Below are 22,454 nucleotides of genomic sequence, written 5' to 3'. Positions count from 1 at the left end.
TTAAAAAAGAAAAACTGAAATATCACATGGTCCTAAGTATTCAGACCCTTTGTTCAGTATTTAGTAGAGGCACCCTTTTGATCTAATACAGCCATGAGTCTTTTTGGGAAAGATGCAACAAGTTTTTCACATCTGGATTTGGGTATCCTCTGCCATTCCTCCTGCAGATCCTCTCCAGTTCTGTCAGGCTGGATGGTAAACGTTGGTGGACAGCCATTTTCAGGTCTCTCCAGAGATGCTCAATTGGGTTTAAGTCAGGGCTCTGGCTGGGTCATTCAAGAACAGTCACGGAGTTGTTGTGGAGCCACTCCTTCGTTATTTTAGCGGTGTGCTTAGGGTCATTGTCTTGTTGGAAGGTGAACCTTCGGCCCAGTCTGAGGTCCAGAGCACTCTGGAGAAGGTTTTCATCCAGGATATCCCTGTACTTGGCCGCATTCATCTTTCCCTCGATTGCAACCAGTCGTCCTGTCCCTGCAGCTGAAAAACACCCCCCTAGCATGATGCTGCCACCACCATGCTTCACTGTTGAGACTGTATTGGACAGGTGATGAGCAGTGCCTGGTTTTCTCCACACATACTGCTTAGAATTAAGGCCAAAAAGTTCTATCTTGGTCTCATCAAACCAGAGAATCTTATTTATCACCATCTTGGAGTCCTTCAGGTGTTTTTTAGCCAACTCCATGCGGGCTTTCATGTGTCTTGCACTGAGGAGAGGCTTCCGTCGGGCCACTCTGCCATAAAGCCCCGACTGGTGGATGGCTGCAGTGATGGTTGACTTACTACAACTTTCTCCCATCTCCCGACTGCATCTCTGGAGCTCAGCCACAGTGATCTTTGGGTTCTTCTTTACCTCTCTCACCAAGGCTCTTCTCCCCCGATAGCTCAGTTTGGCCGGACGGCCAGCTCTAGGAAGGGTTCTGGTCGTCCCAAACGTCTTCCATTTAAGGATTATGGAGGCCACTGTGCTCTTATGAACCTTAAGGGCAGCAGAATTTTTTTTGTAACCTTGGCCAGATCTGTGCCTTGCCACAATTCTGTCTCTGAGCTCTTCAGGCAGTTCCTTTGACCTCATGATTCTCATTTGCTCTGACATGCACTGTGAGCTGTAAGGTCTTATATAGACAGGTGTGTGGCTTTCCTAATCAAGTCCAATCAGTATAATCAAACACAGCTGGACTCAATTGAAGGTGTGGAACCATCTCAAGGATGATCAGAAGAAATGGACAGCACCTGAGTTAAATATATGAGTGTCACAGCAAAGGGTCTGAATACTTAGGACCATGTGATATTTCAGTTTTTCTTTTTTAATAAATGTGCAAAAATGTCAACAATTCTGTGTTTTTCTGTCAATATGGGGTGCTGTGTGTACAATAATGAGGAAAGAAAATTAACTTAAATGATTTTAGCAAATGGCTGCAATATAACAAAGAGTGAAAAATTTAAGGGGGTCTGAATACTTTCCGTACCCACAGTATATTAACACTAAAATGTTCAAGTGTCCGAATACAAAAGTCATGCATATGTGTAATGTTTGAAAGCTTAACATTTTTACTTTCAAAGATAACCACCACTTCTGCATTTATGTCACATAAAATAACACCTGAAGCCTGAAAACATAAATTCGCAAATCAGCGCCACCTAGAGGTAATGTGGTAGAAATATTAATATGATTTTAAAATAATATTTTTAAAAGAATGACAAAGTGAAATATGATTTCTTTAAGAAATCAAATACAGATGTCACATTTATGCACCAATCACTGCTGCTGTAATCCCCAAATAGCTAAAAACTTTACACCTTAGGTAGTTTTCTAAACCATCAGCCATTTTCACTTGAATGTGAGCTTGCTTGTGCGAATAATCCAATGTTATATCTCAGATGTCAAAAACAAAATATGCTGTCCAACAGGAAAGCATGCTAAAAAAAAACATTGGAAATATATGTTATTGAAATGTTGTATATCATCACAAAGGGTATTAGCTTTCTAATGACACCTAGATTGAGCTTCTAGTCCACTCAGAGGCCGAGATATCTGATGAAACAATAGGGGTGGTGTAAGAACTGAAAATTAGACTGAATGTCTATGGACGAGACCAATTTTTGGCAATTAGTCGACAGTATGTGTAAATGGTGAGCTTTTAAGTTTCAGTGTGAAAAGTTGCAAGCGGCAGCCCAAAAAAGCTCCAGAGTTGAAGTGCAATGTATGGATGTCTAACTCTTCATCTGTTTATTCAGAGCATTAAGAGAGACCTGATCCTCACCCCAAAATCAGTCTACCTGATTGGAAGAGAAAAGGTGAAACAGGGGCCGGAGAAGGGACAGGTGAAAGAGGTCCTAAAGCGTAAAATTGATGTTGAGAAGATTCTAGCTGTTTCTTTCAGGTGAGGTAGATTTTGTATGTGTTTGTATGTTTATTCAGTGTGAACCACAGAAATATCAAATAGTATCCCTATTATACATTATACAAAAAACAACAGGTCAAATGAGTAAGATCTTTGACTGCTAATAGTCATGAAACAGCAGGCAAAAAATACCCGAATGACCTACTGCATCTGCTGAGATTCTGAAGTGCGCATACACTTTACCTTCTCGTAAAGCCATATGAGTTGAGAATCCATGGATTTGAAATGTTGAATTTTTAAAAACACAGCAGAGAACTGAGAGTCAGGTGTCTCTTTTCATGTCTAAGTGCTATAATTACCTTGTAGATAAAGAGAGTTGTTCCACAGTTTTAAATTGTACTTGTTTAACAGTACCCCAATCAATTATTCTCACAGTTGTTGTTAGTATGTCATAGGTCCAAGAACATATGGGTTAAAGAAGGTAGTATGTCCGGGGTTGTATTTATACCACACCCCTGCATTGATAAATACATACTGTACTTAATTAAGGGTCAAGCAATAAGTTCTTCCTCCAATTCAGAAGATACTTTGAAAGTCCAGTCATACGGCACACATTTTTAATCTTGTGAATAAGAGCAGACCTGTATATTTGGCAACTTGCAGCCAAATGAACTGCAGCCCCTCTCCCATGTGTAAAACAGAGCCCTTAATCCCTACATGCGGTCCCAGCATGCCTTGCATAGCCATCTACAGAATTATAGGCGTAGAGACTTCAAAGGTCCAGTCTGCATGCTAGAGCCCTCGACTGCCCTGTGTTACTTAACACATGTTGAATCAAGGGTGTGCGTGATATATGAAGCCACATTCTCTAAAAACATTTACAGGATTTTTTTAAGTGTTCCCTGGAAAGGTCGTTTGTAGTAAAATTATTAAACATCCAGCATTCTCTTAAAGAAACCCAAAGATTATGGATCTTTTACTGATTCTGATATTTTATTTTTTTACAAAGAAGCGCCAAGAAAGAGGTGTTCAAAGTTACCCATACCAGCCTTGAGTTCAACCTTGAATTCAGCTATAGTTCTGTTCTGTAAGTGGGGGGTTGTCAATAATGTAAACCAGGTGTTGCTGGGTAGGGAGAGTACACCTTGTAAAAAACTAATTAGAAAAGACTTAAGTTTATTGGGCGATACAGGGCATCTCTGCATGTGTCCCAGTCACTGAAACTCGAACTGCTCCCATATCACTTTCAGATTTTGTGACCTGACAACCTGTGTGTCTGTGAAAACCAAAGTCCCAAAAGTCTCTCAACACATGTGACTAATGTAACCTAAAATGAAAGACTGCTCTCATGTTCAATAAACAAGCACATGTGGATATTTCATACCTTGAAATTACATTCATCTCCCCTACAGCACAATGCAGGACGACTTCATGATCCTACATGAGGAGGAGTATGACAGCCTGCTGGAGTGTGTGTTTAAGACGGAGTTCATCAGTTTACTAGCACGCAGATATGAAAAGAGAACACAGAGAAAACTACTGCTCAAATTTAGCAACACGTAAGTTTAAATATCCTTAACATATATCTACAACTATTGCAAAAGCATGACTTTTGCAGATGGACAATGAGTCTCTTCTCCTTATCGAAGAGGACTAATAAAGAATTTCTGAAGCAGACAATTAAAGCAATCTTGGTGTTAATGCTGCTAACAATGATATCGGTGTGCCTGTGAAATATATATTTTCAAAAATTTCAGTGGGCAAAAGTATTTGTACTCTTGGATAACAAATTTCAAACATGTGAATTTCATTACATTTGGGAAAAAAGTGGCATCTGCAAATAAATTAGTCCATTTACATGCACACCAATATGCTGATTACTCTCTAAAATCAGCTTATTTTGAAAAATCTGACAGGGATATATCAGAAATAATCATGTTATTCTCTACTTTTGACATCAAATCCTGAAGAGGCATGCGCTCAACACATGTACATTGGATGAGTCAGTAAGAACAACGGGTAAGGTGTTTGCATGGCATGCAAAATCTTCCTGTGTCGATCAGGTTATTCATAAGCTGTTTATGGCCTTTATGCCGATAAAGGAATGTGGTTTATTGCGTTTACATGACCGCACGCATTGTCGTTTTTTTAAGCATAATTGGTGTAAGACCGTACATGTAAACATGCTTGATGCTAGACCTTTTGTCAGAACTAAAATCACTTTCTTAGCCACTTTTGCAATTACGTTTAACCAACTAATTGTTTTTTTCTTAGTTCACACAGGCAATCACCGATATCAGTTAAATAAGTAGAGATAACTACAGACATGTCCCACTAGGTTTGACAACCAAAAATTCTAAATACTTATTGTCCTCATTTTGAACATTATATATACAGTAACTACTGTATATGCACACACTCACAGAGTACTTTATTAAGAACACTATGATCCTAATGAAGTACCAGATGTGGTCTTCTGCTGTTGTAGCCCATTTGCCTCAAGTATTGACATGTTGTACATTCTGAGATAATATTCTGTTCAATACAATTGTACTGAGTTGTTATCGGAGTTACTGCAACCTTTCTGTCAGCTCAAACCAGTCTGGTCATTCTCAGTTGACCTCTTTCATCAACCAGGCGTTTCTGTCTGCAGAACTGCCACTCACTGGATGTTTTTTATTTTTGTCACCATTCTGAGTAAACGCTAGAAACTGTTGTGTGTGAGAATCCCAGGATATCAGCAGTTACAGAAATACTCAAACCAGCCCATCTGGCACCAGCAATCTTGCCACAGTCAAAATGACTGAGATCAAATTTTTTCCCCATTCTGATGGTTTATGTGAACATTAACTAAAGCTCATGACCCATATCTGCATGATTTCATATATTGCACGGCTACCAAAAGGTAGGCAGATTAGATAATCGTATAAACAGGTGTTCCTAATAAAGTGCTCAGTGAGTGTATATGTATATGTGTATGTGTGTGTGTGTGTGTGTGTGTGTGTGTGTGTGTGTGTGTGTGTGTATATATATATATATCAATACAGTATATATAATACAACATTTATTAAAATCTAATAAACTTTTTTTGTGAAATGTTTTGCTCCAAAAGTGATATTTTTTTAAAATACATATATATATATATATATATATATATATATATATATATATATTATTATTTTTCTTTTTTATACAATAAATGCCTCTTTCATACATGTTTGAGTGTGCTTGGCCTAAGTGTCCAAGTACAATTTGGGGTCATTAAAAGAGTAATTGGACTGGTTCTTCCACCAGGCTGGAAATTAAGCTGAAGAAAGAAGGATGGGGACCCTGGAATGCAGGAGGATCCAGACAGGTGCAGTTCATCCAGGGACAAGGGGATGTAGCTGTGCTGCGACCCTCAAACAAAATACTGCAGGTCAGCATTGGACCGGGTCTTCCCAAGAACTCACGTGAGTGTATACCCAAGCCATTTATTTGTTATTCACACAATGTTTCACTGCAAGAAATTGCATATTCTTGTTGTCCAGTAAAATATCTAAACATCCTTAAAAAAAGATGCATTTGTGGTACTCTGTCTGTCTCCTTTTTATTTTATTTCTTATTTTCATTTTTATTTCTATATAATTTTTTTTCATTATTATTTATTCTTCCTATTTTTTGTGTATTATTGAGTTGTGTACTGTTTCTTGTTTTTGTTTTTTGAAAATGTAAAATTTTAAATAAAAATAAAAATCAATAATAATAATAAAAAAAGAATAAAAGCTATTTGGCAATGGGGTTATTTTGTGAAAAAATATATTTTTTTAAAGGATATTTTGATATTTTCACTGAAAAACAACATAGAAATACTGATTAAGAAAATGTTTTGTTTGATACAAGGTCCTGATACTCATGCAAGATTTCATACACCCCATAGTTTCTTAAAAAATATTTTGCTAGCTTTGAGTGTTTAAAGAAATTATATGATACAACTATTAAATTGCTGTGTCCTGTAAAGAGATTCTTGATGTTGACCATACCATAACTGACAACCCTCATCCAGGTCCTACTAAGAAGAGCAACACTCAAAACCGCTCCAACATGTCCAGAGCGCACCAACACGCCCCAACACGCATCGCACCTGGTCCTCCAGGTACAACACTATCCAGTTCAACTAGCACTCCCTTGAAACTCTGGCTTCGACTATCTAATGTACCTTCATTTAAGGCAGTATGCATCAGGTCAGATCTTAAGCCTGTGTGTTTTCCTGCAGTTGCTCACCAGAATGGAGGGCTTAAGAATGCCAATCAAAGGAACTCGCAACCTCAAAGCAATCAGAGGCCGACATCAGGAAACACAGCCCGCCCATTCCTGCCTACTAATGTCAGTCAGCCCAAGGACAGGGGCAGCAGGCATGCGCCCCAGCAACCTAACCTAGATTTCCTTAAAGTACCCGACCAAGGGGCTGCAGGGTGAGAGGACACAAATGCAAACATAGAAATTTAGAATTATATAGATATAGCTTTTATTAACAAGAAATGTGTTTTAGTGAGGAGCTCACAACTATTGTGCTAAAGCATACATATCAAGGAATAGTTAACTTCTGTAGACGTTTGTCTAATTGCTAGATGCATAACTGAATCTCAGTTCTCAAGATATCATTCTCACAGACAAAGCAGTGAGCTGGTTCTGAGTGTAACACATGTATCTCTTTACCATAGCAGAAATCACCAAGCATCTGGAAATGGAGGAATGTGAGTTTAAGCATGTGTGTAGTTTCTGTTAGGTGGTAGTGGTTGTGGTTCATTTTTACTAGTTACATAGATAGACACTTAAGATGCTCAACTCCAAATCCACCCTTGCATCCTCTCTCAATCATTTAGAGTTTCTTGTCCCTGGTCTCCATTTTCTTCCTTTAAACTGTTATATTAAATAGATTGAATATTATTATCGTCTTACTGAACTGGAGACTAGATTTTGGTTGTGTTAACTAAACGAGAGAGGAGTCGTTTCCTTGAACCAAAAGTCAAGGGATTTGGATTGGGCATTATCTAACAACTTCTCTGTTGTAGTCATGATGAGGGTCTTATCAGACAGCATCATGAAGGTTGAAGGGATAACAATTGGTCTTATTACAACAGCTGCAAAAACAAAAGCAACAACAACAACAACCATTGATTCAAGAAATTGATCCTGGGCTTTGGAATTAGGTGGAGGATCAACTGAATTAAGGCACTTGCACACTAAAATGTTCTTTCTAAAAGATCAAACCATACCTCAGTATCTGAAACTTTAATTGGTCAACAGAGGCTTACTTCAGAGTGCATTGCAGCAAAAGTTTAAATTTTCTCAACTTTTGGTTGCATGAAAGAGCATCACGTTCACAAACCTGTACGTTTTCCCTCTACGTCTTTGCAACGTACTATCCCCATTTTAATCAGTGTAAACTCTAGTGTGCAGGTGCCCTTAAACATAATTCATAAATGTATTTTGGCTGACAGCACCACTGTAAATTAACATGCATATATGTTGCCACCTTGTGGCAAACTAACACCACAAAATCGGGCAGCTAACACTCTAACATTGGTAAAATGTTAGAAATGTCACTTGTGATTGCAGGAGCACCAGCCTCTATCATGTTAAAGTCTTCTGTGTTTTTCTACAAGGGCCCACAGACAGTCCACCAGCAGGCCTGCTCCAGGAGGTGGCCGGCCCAAACCTGCCCCCAAGCCCAAGCCCCAGGTACCTCAGTGTAAGGCTCTCTATGCCTATGATGCTCAAGATACAGATGAGCTCAGTTTCAACGCAGATGACATCATTGATATCGTTAAGGAAGGTGAGCAGAGAGGTTGCATGAAAACACTAGTTCATAGATGAATATCAGTAGTAAGAACAAATGGCCCTAGATTAAGAACTTTTTTTTATCATTTCGATACAGCAATAGTCAATGTATTTTTTTAAGTGTTTATTTGCATGTGTCTAGATGCCTCTGGATGGTGGACAGGGAGACTGAGAGGTAAACAAGGCCTTTTTCCAAACAACTACGTGAACAAAATCTAACCTCTTCTATAGATGATGAGGGGACCAGACTATTTGAACCTCAGCAGACTCATTAAAGGAGGACAAATAAAGGAAGGAAATTGAGAAAATTTTAAATTGAGAAGATGAAGGACAGAGGTGTGCCATGGCTGTCGTTGAATCCCCATAAACTCTGCATTATGTTACCATGGACACTTTAATAAGGTCTGACGGGCAGTGCTCTGAAGAGCAGGCCACTAAACTTTTCTCCAGGGTGCTAATACTGAGCTGTCCCTGTGGGCACTGATCAAAGCTATTTATTGTATTTATAGCATTCTACAGTATATTCTGATGTGGTTTATTCATCTGTCATTAATATTTAAGGTGATCTTATTCACTTGAAGAGATGAAGTAGCAATTGTATGTGGGAACAGGCCTTTTTTTAATTTTGCCTTTGAAATTAATAGATTTTATATGTAAATCAAGGTGCTTCCATTTGGTCACCTGCTGTTTTTATGATTTTATTTTTTACAAGCTCTTGAAGTCATGTCCAAATCCAGGGCCGTAACCACAATAAACATTGAGGGGGACAAGTTCCCCCCAATAATCTGATATGGCCATTCTGAAGTACCATTTTAGAAAATTCACTTGATATTGTCTTAAATATTATCTATAAAACAAAGTAGAGCAGTTTCACACTCAGATTAAAACTAGAACATGGTAAGACCAGTGAATTTAATTTTTTGGTTGTGGCAAGGACAGTGTCATATATTTTTAATTCAATTAAAATATTAGGTATTTATTTAAAGATGTCTTAACATAATTCTGAATTGTGTACAGCATCTCCTAAGAGTCTTCTTTTAAAATAACTTTTATGGTATGTTAATATATTTTTTTTCTTTGGACCTTGACAGTAGTGATCAATATGAACTTATTTTATATGGAAAAGAGCAGCATTAGGATTCTTGAAGAAAATATTGTGTTAAGATTCTACTGGGGAAAAAAGCACAAGGGACAACTTTTTGTAAAAATTGTGTATTTTATTTTTGCTAGCCAGTTGACAGTCATGTCCTTTTAAAGATACATCAGTGATGAAAAGAAATTCAAATTATATTCATCTTGTCTTTGATACAGCACAAAAGATGTCTAAAACAGGCAAATTGCTAGCAATCCAGGCACAGTGGTAGTCTGGTAAAAATAAAAAAAATCTTTTAAAACCAAAAATTACAAATTTTTGGGCCTTTATGGCACTTAAAGCCTTTATTCTGAAAAGTATTGGATTCAGAGCCTTTACAATTTTAAAGGACCAAAGGGGACAACTATATTTGTGACCTCAACACCCACCCCCCCCAATTTACAAGACATGGTTACGGCCTTAAGCAAATCAGAGGTTTTAGTGGGGAATATTTTGCTGCTATGACCATTTTACCATATTATTGCCTTCCACATTCTAGTTAAGAGAAACCCAAATGTATAAAATGCACACAAATCTTGAAAACCATGGACTGTATATTTATGAATTTGTTTATCTTTGATGTATGCTGAATGTGTCATTGTTCAAGAGATGCAGAGTTTTGTAAAGCTAGATTTTATATAGAAGTGTTATTTCCATGCATTATTTTGTTATCAGTCCCACATTCACATCTGTTCACAAGTTACTGTATGGTGAAGTTTAACGCACTTTCAGTACAACCCTTTACAAATGTACTGGTCAGGTAATTTAAACCAAGGTTTGCCAGAGAAAGTGCTCATCACTAAAGGAAAGAAATTTGGAAATTGTTTACATTAGTATTATTGGCATTTTACAGAAATTTGCATCTCAATCTTTGAGCTGCTTTGTGGGTGGTGTTGATGAGCTGTATTTTTCAGTAATGCATGATCGGTGGGTTAAATTAGGAAAATAAAATATATATTTCCTTCACAAAAAGTGGTTTATTTTCAATGCAAGTAGTTCTTTACTCATTTGCTTTTTTCCCCCATTATATCAATTTAAATGAACCATTTATATAAACAAAAAAAGTTCCCATGGTTTCAAATCAGGTGGATTTTATTTCCCCTCCAGTCTTATACCTAAGAAGCATAAGGTAAATTGCAGCATGACTTAACTGTGAAATCTTTGTCCATAAAAGCAGAAAAAGGTTAGACAAAATTACAACACCAACAATTTTCTAAAATGAAAACAATAAAGCCCAATATAAACCCTCAGCTTAAAATGTAATTAAAAAAAGTAGAAACAAATTTAATTCACACAGACATTCCAAGACTATGTACATCAATCATTTTAAAAAGCAGCAGTCAAAATCCCAAAATGGCTGACTGAAGCATAAAGTGCAGGTTTAATCCACTTCCACATTAAAAAGAAAGAAAGAAAAAAAAAAAAAAAAAAAAAAATACTCAAGAGCTGGAAAGCAAACATGCTGCCAGATCCTTTATAAGTGAAGACTTCAACTGGGGAAGGACACTGATCTTCATTAGCTTACTGCTTGAATACTTTTTCTTCACAGTCTGTAGCGTAGGACAATAGACAACCAATTAGTCAATGGTACCAAACCAAGAGCTGTACAGCCCTGACGTAAACATGCAGGCAAACCTGGAAGTCTAAAATTCACCATAGGTTCTATCTGGATTTTCCTACGGTTTTTAAAATGGTTGTTTTCAACTGGAGTTAAAATAAGTCTCCAGATAAACATTTGACAATGGGTACGTTTTGTTCTTCAACATAAAATTTAAGACATTGAAATGCATACTGGTTTAAAAGACACACTGTGGCATCAATTCACCAACAATTGAGGTATGAAAGTGTAATTTTAGTTGTCAATATAGTCAAATAATGTTTACAGCAAACCATTTTTTTATTATTTTGGAAACCACCATTATAAAAACCCATGGCTCTTCTGGGTTTTTAGACTACAAGCTGAACAGCTTTTTGTACAAGAATCCAAATACAATAAATAAAAAAATAAAATAAAAAAAACTCACCACATGCTTTGAGAGTCCCTCGTTGACATTAACAACATTTTTGGCAATGTGCTGCATGATCGGCTTCAAGTGGGTCTCATCATATGTAGAGTAGTGTTGTTGGGTTGATGACTACAGGCAGCAAAAACAAAATACAATTTTAGGGACAAAGTGTGCAGGGAAGAAATTTTATAAAGTAAAATTACACACGTTTTAAAAAGAAAGACACACCCATTTTTGCCCATCAAGCACAAGTTGAGAGAGGCAGAGAGCAGCAGCTGCAGTCTCAGAAGGATGATAGTGAACCATGTCATAGTCAAGCAGCGTCAGCTCCAGAAAATATTTTGCAAGAGTGTGTTTCTCAGCATCAGCCTACAAATCATGTGCAAAGAGGACACATTAAATGAAGGCTCTGACTTTAGCAACCAATTACGTTAAAAGCTGTACATACATATCCGGCTTTTGAAGCCCTCCGTAGAAAGTGCAGGGGTAGAGGTCGCCCCAATTCAAACTTCAGCTCACTTAGAATCAACATCTCCATCTCTCGAATCTGGGCTTTTGTGAAGGCATCATCAGCAATGTAGGCAAAGTCCCCAATCATTGGCACATGCCTTTCCTCATATTTACAAGCAATCAGCATCGCAGTAACCCCCACTAGCTGGAGCTTCTTGCGGGTCACTGGTTGAACCTGAAGGTAAAGTAAATAACCAAAAAGATATTAAAGGGACAGTGTACTAAAAAACTTAAATTCTTATCGTTTACCTCACCCTCAAGCCATCCCAGATGTGTAGGACTTTCTTCTGCTGAACATTAACAAAAGCTTTTAGAATATCTCAGCTCATTTGGTCCACAAAATGTAGTCATAAGTCATAAATTCTCCTCATGGCCCAGGTGGCAATATGCACAAAGAATGCAAAAAAAAAAAAATATATCACAAAAACAAAAAGAATGTGAAAGTGGAGATTTATAGTACAAAAAGGACTTTAATATAGAGCTGTTTTTAATCCACACCTTTACATTTAGGAGACACTTTTATTCAAAGTGACTTAAAAATTAGGAACATAGCAAGTAATTTGTCAAAGTTTAACAACATCTACAGTGTTGTACAGCCAATCTCTCAAGGTGGCTGGAGTGGTTTAGGTCCTAGCGCAGATTTTTTGTGTGTACAGCAAGTTAAGTGCTTGATGAAACGGATGCGCTTTCAGCGGGTTCTTTAATGTTGAGATGGTATCAGCAGATCGTGTGGATATTGGAAGCTCAGATCGTGAAATAGACGGAGCCTCATTGTGAGGAGACCACCAGGTGCCGCTCATTCATAGGTTGTAGAGAGCGAGTTGGAGCACACCTCTCTCACTTTTTAAAATCTGGATTAAACCACTGGAGTCAGATTGATTGCTTTTATGCTGCCTTTATTGCTTTGAGCTTCAAATGGTGGCTGGCCACCATTAATTTGCATTCTAAGGACCAACAGAGCTGAGATATTAGCCCTTTGTGAAATCTTTGTGTTCTGCAGAAGAAATTCATGCACATCTTAGTTGGCATGAGGGAGAAAATTATGCAAAATGTAATTTTTGGGTGAAAACTTTAAGTTACGGTGGAGGAAAAGCATACTGACCTGGAGAAAACGATCAAGGATGGCAACAGTCATGTATAGGGTTTCCTGCAGTAGCTGAAATCTTGAGTGCACTTGAATCAGCCAATCAACCAGAAGTGCACGCATTCGCCCATTGATGTCATAACCATGCATATAACGGGGACGGATTGACTGCTGAGCCTGTCACAAGAATAAAAGGCTGCTGCAGGAGACACGAGTTGGCTTAATTTTCAAGTAATCCTCAAAAGTCGAACATACCTCAAGGCGTAGCAGATACACGTAGATGTCCTTTACATATTCAGAACACAACTGAGGCATGTCAGCATCATTTTCATCAATATCTTCGACTGGAAAGAGGGTGTTGGAAAAGGCTTGACACAGTTCCTCTTCCTTCATGCTGACATCAGCTTGAGCTGGAGGTAAAGCTGGAGCAGGGTAAGATACTTCCTGCCTTACCTGGGCTCGCTTGGTTTGGACCACAGCTGGCTGGACATTTGGTTTTACAGGTAGCACAGTTTTAACTTTCTGGAAGGCATAAGAGAGGGAAAGTCACATGCAGTTGTGGCGACATTATTGGATCAAATGCATACTTTAAATTAGGTGAAACACACATACCTTGGTCGGAGCAGGTTTGTGAGCGAAGTTGGACAGTTCACAAAACACTGCCCTTCTCGCTCCACCGTTTACAGGCCCGGCTTTGCCACCGATGAAAGCAGGGTTGTCTGCATTGCGCTGAATAAGAAATGGAAGGTAAAAACAAAATGTCTCCTAAAGGCACATGCAGATCAACTACAGCAGTGACCCTTTAACAATTACCTATAACACAACGATGTACGTCCAACGTATCCACACTGAGACGTACATGTTCTTATTACATTGTACTGAAATTAAACATGGTACTAAAGTACAAATAGGTCTCAACTTCCTACAAGCATCGGAGTTCACTTTAAGAACTTAATTAACGGACGAAAAGCTATTGTGAGGCTACACCGGTTTTGCTAATGCACACACAAACCAGTAGCTAACGCATAGAAATAAAATAAAAAAATACACACATTGTTTGCATAAAACACTTACCAAAGCGTGCATTTCCATTGCGGATTGGCTTATCGGATAAACGGTACAATAATAAACCGTTAAAGCTTAAATTGCGCCGTTTAGCATTGCTTAATGTTTCTACTCCAATTCAAAAACAAGTCGCTTTATATACAAAGGCCTTCTCGTGATTCAAATACCGCTCCGTGCTCTCCGATTGGCCAATGCCTAAGGGAATCCTCGACTTCCATTGGTGGGAAGAATAGAGAACACCAATCAATCAGCCCCCATCTCCTGTTGCGAATACAGCTCTATAGCACAATAGTTTGGACTGATTCGGCCTTTGATTTATCTCGAACTAATTAGCTAAGCCAAGTCATGTGTTTGGGATCTAAAGAACTTAGCTCACGATGGTATATATCAACAAAGCTGTTTTGATAAAAATGAAGAACCGGGGGCACGCGACCCCTAGGGGGTCCACTGTGGTACTGCAGTGGTCATCGAATTACTGTTTCTTTTGAAACCAATTTGCTTCTTTTTTTCTTTTCTTTTTTATAATCTAAATATGCCTTAAACAAAAATACAAATTTAAGTCTACCTCAGCCAAAGCTAATGTTCTAGTTAAATGTTTCATTGTTCCAATCCCTCCCTTAATGTTACTATACCCATGTTGTTATAAGCCAGGCTTAAAATGCATCACTCATTTTTTTTTTTATTACAATGTGTAACAGGGGTGCCTGACTGTCTCTCTATCTACCAGTGGGTCCTGGTGTAGACTGTTGGTCAAAGTGAAGAAGTTGGTCATAAAAACGTTCAACTGAAATGGTAGCTACAGCAGAGACAGTAGACTAATGGCCTGTTATAAAACCTGGATTTCTTAGGACTTAGTACTCCACAGAAAATTATACTTAACGTGAACATAAATGACAACAAATCCATAGAAACACAAAGCTGCTCCCCACCCTTCCATTTGTGTTAATGTAGGTACATGAGTGAATATACATTCTGCCACTAGAGAGCATGAGGTGACCATTAAAGAGATAATTCACCCAAAAATGTCAACTATCTCGTCATTTACTCACCCTCATGCCATACCAGATGTGGATTACTTTCTTCTGCAGAACACAAAGATTTTTAGAAGAATATTTCTGCTCTAGATAAAAAAAAAAAAAAAAAAAATATACAGATTGGATTACTTCAGAAGACATGGATGCGATCATTTTCATTTTTGTGTGAACTATTCCTTTAAAAACAATAAGTTACATTTGATTCTTCAAGATTCACAAACCACACAAAATTATCTGTATGGACTCAAAAAAGGCGGTGGCGAAACGCTAAGATCACGTACTATAATTATTCATGGTAAATGTATCTAATTATTTTTTATCAAGCCTTTAGGGAATTTAAGGGTTTCGGAGAGTCGTCAAGCATGCGAGAATGTCGTAAAGTATCGAAACGCAAGTGTGTGTGTGTGTGTGTGTGTTGTGTATGTGTGATGGAGGTACACACACACACACACACACACACACACACACACACACACACACACACACACACACAGAGAGCAGCGCTCTAATGGACGCCGTAGATCGGAAGGAATGGGGACTCGCACCCGAGGGCAAACGGTGTTTAATTTGCGTCACATATGACCGTTAAATAAACCGTCCTCTCGACAAGTTTACCCCATTATCACGTATACCGTGTAATATTGTTGCTTGCTTGCGTTTCCCATCATATTTAAGGCGGAATCGTCGAAATAACCGTCCGTTAGCGGGGAGGCTAAAGCGCTGGGCCTCTCTCGCTCTCTTTCTCAGGTTTGTGTTACTGTCAGTTTCACACAAGCCTTCGCTGACGTTCACTCGCTTCCCCAACACTTTTCTACTTCTGTCGACGGAAATCGTGCCCGTATGGTTTGGAAAGGCAGATAAGTCCAGGAATGATAGTTCTCTGAAGTGTATAGAGGTAAGTGGTACTGTTACGATTTGTTTTAATGGTAAATATAAATCGGTAAAAGCTATTGTTTGACTAACTGGATAGGCTAATAGCCAGCCGCTAGCAGTTTCAAGATAGAGAGAGAGAGTGTGTGTCCCAACAAACACAGGCCCATTGGGCTACTGATAGATAATTATTTCCTTGTTATAGCTATTGCGTTCTTTTATACGTTTCTTAAATATCTGTTTGAGCCTGTGTTTTATAATCTTTAAAGCTGTCTGCTGTTGTTTTGAGGAATCCTGAGAACAACATCAACATGTCAGCGGTTTAATTTCTCTATTGTTTATAAAAACCTCGTTAATCTTCCGAGTCTTTGGGTTATATTTTATCAGACTATTATTTCATCAAAATGTTGTACCTTGGATTAGAGATGTGAAAGTGTTTTTTTTTTTCCTGGTGATTATGAAACGGAATTGGTCAGCAGCTCTCTTGTTTTCTTGTTGAATTGACCGTTGAATCAGGTTCTTGCATTTTCAAAAGGTTGTAATTGCAATGCCATATCTGTTGTTGACTCATACATTAGTGACATTTGATTTGAATTAGGATTGCTTGGATTATTAATGTCAACATGGCACAAACTGCTGCGTTATGCACAAGGGTTTTGTTCATGATGTCTCCTCCATTCTGCACATTGGTTTGTCACATGTTCTGAAAAGAAACAAAAAAATAAAAAAAACTTAAAGTTAAGAGGTATTGTTGCTTTCTTTGTGAACCCCATTTGCAGAGTTATCTAGATATTTTATCGTGAACTGATAAGGTATGAGAGTGTTATTCATTTCATGTGTCTTAATGGTTCTCTAAACTAAAATATCATCTCTAGAAAGTATTACTTTATAAGTATTATTAAATTATTACGGCTCTATTGCGTGACAATATGTCTTGCCTGGTCAGGTTTTTATGAGGAGCTATAATGGCTATGTTTCCAGGTTTTTGCATGTAATGCTAAATGACAATAATCTCTGTTTGAACTTTTATTCATATTTTTTCCCCCATCTATTAGGGATAGGCTCAAGCACCCGAGTACTCAGAAGTGAGTGACCGCAATGATAGATCATGAAAACAAAAATGCTTGATGTGACTTCACTGAATTCAAAATTAAGTGACAACATCTTGACAACTGTATACTAGGTATCTAAGAGGGGCCTTGGATTCTGGGTAGCTCAGCATGTAAAGATGCTGACTACCACACCTGGAGTCGCAAGTTTGAATCCTGGGTGTGCTGAGTGGCTCCAGTCAGGCTTCCTAAGCAACCAATTGGCCCTGTTGCTAGGGTGGGTATTGTCATGTTGGGTTAACCTCCTCATGGTCGCTATAATGTGGTTCTCGCTCACAGGGGGGCACGTGGTGAGTTGTGCGTGGATGCCGCAGGGAATAGCATGAGCCTCCACACGCACTACGTCTCTGTGGTAACGCGCTCAACAAGCTACGTGATAAGATGCACGGATTGAAGGTCTCAGATGCGGAGGCAACTGAGATTCATCCTCCACCACCTGGTTTGAGGCGAGTCATTACGCAATCACAAGGACCTAGAGCACATTGGGATTTGGACATGGCAAATTGAGGAGAAAATCCCCCCCAAAAAGAGGGGCCTTATTTTTAATTTTGAGATTGATTACGTTGTCATTTTCTGTGGTACCTGGTCAAAAGAAAGTTGAATCCACCTTGTTTTGAACATCTCTCTGCACACGTTTGCTAAACAGGTTTTATCGTCGTACAATGTAGTCACTTTGACTCATTATTGTATATGATTTAATTAAAGTGAAGGTTTATCATTGACTATAAATCTCCCTTGGTGCTGATATGTTTGCTTGACACACCTGCATCCAGTGGCGGATTTAGGCTTGGGCAATATGGGCAGCCGTCGGGGCCGCATCTTGCCGGTGGCGAGATAAGTGGGTGCCCTGAACTCCACCAGCCATCTCATCGCCTGTAACTTTCTGTCTGGGGCAAAGACAGTGCTCTATATAGGGGTTTCATCACAATACGAACTTGAATCAATTCTGTTTCAATTGTGATCAATTCAAATCAATTGTGACGATCCGATATTTGACGATACTTCAAAGACTGTCGATTCAGGGGCCTGCGATCGATATTATGTGCCTATTTTACACACACTTTTTTTTATTATTGCCCTGAAATGCAACCAAAATATAATTAGATTATTTTATTCTGCTCTCTGTATACACATTTGGACATCCACAACAAATTAAGGTACTTAAGATGTTGAAATAAAATTATACAGATAAATAATATAAAAAAGAAAGTCACATACAAGTGATCATCAGTCGTTTGATGAAGATAATTTTTCAGTTTAGTCCAATTCAAAATACTTGCACATGACTTGTTTACAACTATCTATGGTTTGCTACAACTTCCACAGTTGTAATGAAAAATTCTGTGACAGTTAACTGGGATAAATGTTAGTAAAGGTCTTGATGTGTTATGTGTAAAATCTTATAACTGATGCTGGAGCTGAGCAGGTGATTTCTCTTCTCTTTCCCTTGTTATTGCTGTTCAGAATTTCGGCGTTGGCAAGATGTTTCACATGGATAAACTTCTCCATGGTACTTTAAAATGGCAAATTCTCACATAAAATTCAAAAGAGTCGCATGTGCAATGATATAGATGGAAGCCCAAATTATTCGCTCATGTGAGCCGCTCTGCGTTTGTCACGAGAGCTCACATTTTAAAGAGTGCCCGGTTAATGTGCTCGACGGATCCTGTCAATGGTGCTCTCATTTTGCGGGAAGCCCGGTTGACGTGGGCACACACGCCGCATGGATAGCAGAGCATAATTTGGCTTCAAAGACCCACACACATCCGTGTCCCACATGAAAAGCATATTTAGCGCTCATAAAGTGAAGTTAGTGCAATAATGTTGCTTCATTGCCTGTTGGAAATGCGTACGGACGTGGCTGACATTAAAGTATCTTTAAAAAAATAAATAAAAATATCGATATTTACGCGTATTGATAACATTGGAACGTTGGTCATTGGATTGATGAATCGTTACACCCCTATCTCTACACTCTGGAGAAGTGCGAACACACAGTGAAATCGTTTAAACATCTAGATGAAGCACAGTGGAATGTAACAGAATGCAGGGTCTTCAAAACAGTTTAAAAAAAAAACACTGTAAATGTGGCATCATGGAGACCACAGTTTGCAAAAACATTGCTAAGCTTATTATGGTAATGTCAAGGAAGAACAGTAATGCACATTCGGAACATCATTTCATTTAATTGACCAGTGAGTCTTCACATAATGACAAAATATTATGCATTATATTTTGATTATGACCTCTTTTCACTTGTTGTAACAGACAGAATTACAACAGCCTATGTTAATGAATAGACATTGGAACAAGGAGACACAATGCAGCAGCCAAATACTTATAACATACAGTATATTTACATACTGTATTTGTAAATGTCTATGTGTTGTTTTTCTTAATTGGAATTTAGGCCTAGTTCTCTATTTGTTGATTCAATTAAAGTATTTGTCAAAAATAGACAGCAAACTGATTGTTTTTATATGGTTAGAAAAAAAAATCCTTAAAGGTCAAAATACCTCTGAAATTAATTTCTTGGAGTCAAATATTGTCCACTTTCAATACAAAAGTTAGCCTATTTTTTCCTAGTAGATATTTGGTTGCTCAAATTTAACTTCCAGTATTCTTAACATTTACTATAACATGCTGCACAGCTGATGCTTGTTTCTTAAACCTTAATTTGTGTGGTGCATTTATAGTGATATTAACAGATTCTCACACGTTCAGGCCTGTGTCTTGCTATTACTAATGGCAGAGCAACTCAAAATAGATATACACCACAATCCTTGGGGAAGGAATTAAAAGAGTCCCCCATAATCCCCTATCTTCTGAAATCTGTATCCACCTTGGTGTCAAGAGGCAATGCCGCAGTGGGCCCCTCTGGGACAGCTTCGTATGGAAATGCTGTGGTGCACTTTGTTCCATTGCACAGTGGCATATCACAGGTTGACAGGATCAGCTTCAGAGGAGTCTGGGAGAGCAGTGTAGTACCAAGACATCAGTGAACGTTTGAACTCTCATTTCTAGATTGAGTGAGGTGTGAGAGAAAATTGTGCTACTTTAAGACATGGCAAGAAATCTTCATAGACTTTGTTGCATGGATTTTAGTGCCATGTTCAGGAAGCCCATCCTCTCAAGTGTGTTCTTGACTTCAAGTCTTGCACACAGTCTTTATTTACTGCAGGGACTAATTTCAAGCCCCATTCTCAGTGGTTTCTTCCATGTTCTCCAATTTTATTATTATTTTTTTATTTTCCCCTCTCCAAAAATCCACAGAATTATGTGTAGCTTTTTCTTTTTTTTTCTAAGATCGTAGTCTCTTGTGGAACTATATGTTGCTAAAGATAAGTGGGTGATAATGAAAGTTAGTGGTTTTGTGAAAATAACAATATTGCCATGACTACACTGTTAAACATTTTGACTGCAGGTACTTGGAACTTGACATTGTTAGAGTTTGAGACGCTTACAGTGAGTTTTTATGGAATTTTTAAAGGATTTGTATCACTGTGAAGTCTAGTTAAGTGTTCACATTTATAATATAGAACATTTTATAATTTATCTTTCCTGTTTGTTTATTTTTTAGCCTATTGCCCCCAGTTTCCTGTACATAGCATAGAGTGAGTTTGTTTACATGGACACCAATATGCTGATAACTATTAATAATCAGCTCTTCCAAAAAATCAGACAGCGTTAGAAAACTTTTTACATGAGATATCAAATCATTGGATTACTCTTTGTTGTCAAAATGCTTATGCACATTGGCATGTGACTGTAAGAACAAATAATGCAAAATCAGAGTAATAGGCAAAAAAAATGTGTGCTGGCTGGTTTTTATTTAAACCGTTTATGATTTTACTGTTACAGGCCAAAGTACAAGCTACTTCTGCTTTGCGCTAACACATTGCATAGGCATACAGGATGCGTGGCGTACATTTCTACATTAACAGAGTGCACAAGCAATTTACTCGTGCAGCTCTTTTTTTCTAACCGGTTGTACTCTGAACGCACAGTATGCGCAAATGCCTGGAATTATTTGCTCTAATCAGTGGGTCCACTAGGTGGCATCGCTCACAAATGAGCTGATGCTTTTACGAAGAATTGCAAGAAGATATAATCTCTGGTGAAAACAACAACAGTGGATGTGCATATCAAGAAGGCATGTGTGAGGAGCTGAGGAGATACCTGCATTTTTATAACTCAATTCAACTCAATTAAACTCCTGATGTGAAATAGTCCAGTATCTTATAGCTGTTGTAGCGCACATACGCCAACCACCAGTGTATGCGTGCACAGACAAATAGAGTATACTTTGAAAGGCTCAGCGTTCGAACGATTTTCGCCAAAACCAAAGCATACCTTGGGTTTAAGTTGTTTACAAGATCTTGCGTGTTGTTGGCTCAGTCTTCGCTTAGACTGTTTTCAGCAATTGGCAAAGGTTTTCAAACAAATACTGAATGCATTTTAGACACATCTTTTCATTACTCAAGACTATAATTATGCATTAAGTTCAATGAGTTTTGTTTCTAATTTTTATCTAATGCACGTATAATGTGGTAATATTGTGATAAAGCGTGATGGCCCCTTGAATTCCCATTTTTAGATTGGCATGTTTAGAGATGACTCTGGCTCTTTAATGCTAACACTAGGGGTGTAATGTATCAAATTTCTCAGTTTGGTTTTAGGGTCACGGTTTTGGTACGTTTCTGTATTTGCTATGTTCAGAAACAAATATTACTGTCAAATCCAAAGACTATTCTGTTTAATCAACACTTCAACTGGTTTGCCCTTAATAAAAAAAAAATCATGGTTTATCATCAGTAACCATAGTTTAACCATGGTATTTGTAGTAAAACCATATGAACCACAAAATGAACATGGTTAATGTCATGGTTACAATATATAGGAAAAATCATGGTTACTATATGAAAACTGCTGTATTACTGTTATAAAACCATAGTTAATTGTATCAAAACCATGATTTCTGCTCAGATGGTTACTTCTTGTTCATGGTTACTACAATATTACTATAGTTAAACCATGGTTAATTTTCATCAGATTCCCTAACTAAAAAACTAACAAACATTTTCTCTAATTACTGAATCGACATTTAAAATGAATACCTTGATATTAATGCTATGTGCATCAACATAAAGTGCATTTTAAACTTAACATATATGCAACATTCGGAATCTCTACATCACTATTGAAGAAATAACCTTGCTATTAAAATGGATTCAAGAAGGGATGTTGTGATAATGCAGTATTTTAAGCATACGTGAAAATCCCACATATACTAATGAACACCCCAAGCACTTTAGTTATAGTTTCTTGTCTGTCCGAATTAGCACTGAGTGTCTGCTTAAAAATGGAAGGGAATGTGTGCAATTTCGGCTCTCCTGCGGCCCAGGTGATGTTGGTGTAAATTATTAATCATGTATCGATGTATTATGATGGCATTTTAATGCCATTAACAGGGTTTTTC

The 22,454-nt window shown here is 37.9% G+C and overlaps 3 protein-coding genes across 8 annotated transcripts in view; 2 read left to right on the top strand and 1 right to left on the bottom strand.

Annotated features, from left to right (window-relative positions):
* Positions 1-10,303, top strand: part of myo1ea (myosin IEa) — a 79,680-nt gene extending 69,377 nt beyond the window's left edge. Inside the window, exons 22-29 of one of the 3 annotated variants that reach the window (XM_052090532.1) lie at positions 2,236-2,381; positions 3,755-3,901; positions 5,637-5,794; positions 6,388-6,477; positions 6,598-6,796; positions 7,046-7,078; positions 7,991-8,160; positions 8,308-10,302. In XM_052090532.1, the coding sequence (XP_051946492.1) occupies positions 2,236-2,381; positions 3,755-3,901; positions 5,637-5,794; positions 6,388-6,477; positions 6,598-6,796; positions 7,046-7,078; positions 7,991-8,160; positions 8,308-8,384 (1,020 nt within the window). In that variant the 3' untranslated portion in view covers positions 8,385-10,302. Of the gene's footprint in view, positions 1-2,235; positions 2,382-3,754; positions 3,902-5,636; positions 5,795-6,387; positions 6,478-6,597; positions 6,797-7,045; positions 7,079-7,990; positions 8,161-8,307 lie in introns of all 3 variants that reach the window. The other 2 variants (XM_052090541.1, XM_052090549.1) reach the window with 2 other exon arrangements.
* Positions 10,304-10,504: 201 nt separating this feature from the next.
* Positions 10,505-14,102, bottom strand: ccnb2 (cyclin B2). The gene is made up of 8 exons (XM_052090653.1): positions 13,972-14,102; positions 13,510-13,626; positions 13,153-13,419; positions 12,916-13,074; positions 11,752-11,988; positions 11,532-11,672; positions 11,322-11,432; positions 10,505-10,847 (listed from the first exon to the last, which is right to left on the bottom strand). The coding sequence occupies exons 1-8, from the start codon at positions 13,987-13,989 to the stop codon at positions 10,737-10,739; spliced, it is 1,161 nt and encodes a 386-aa protein (XP_051946613.1). The 5' UTR covers positions 13,990-14,102; the 3' UTR covers positions 10,505-10,736.
* Positions 14,103-15,493: 1,391 nt separating this feature from the next.
* Positions 15,494-22,454, top strand: part of rnf111 (ring finger protein 111) — a 62,986-nt gene continuing 56,025 nt past the window's right edge. For all 4 annotated transcript variants that reach the window (XM_052090587.1, XM_052090571.1, XM_052090577.1 and 1 more), the window contains exon 1: positions 15,494-15,891. The gene's annotated coding sequence lies outside the window, so the exon portion shown is untranslated. The remainder of the gene's footprint in view (positions 15,892-22,454) is intronic.

Source organism: Xyrauchen texanus, chromosome 2, assembly GCF_025860055.1.
Source record: "Xyrauchen texanus isolate HMW12.3.18 chromosome 2, RBS_HiC_50CHRs, whole genome shotgun sequence".
In the NCBI taxonomy this organism is placed as follows: Eukaryota; Metazoa; Chordata; class Actinopteri; order Cypriniformes; family Catostomidae; genus Xyrauchen; species Xyrauchen texanus.
Note: the sequence above shows the minus strand (reverse complement) of the source record. Positions and strands in the feature narration are given on the sequence as shown.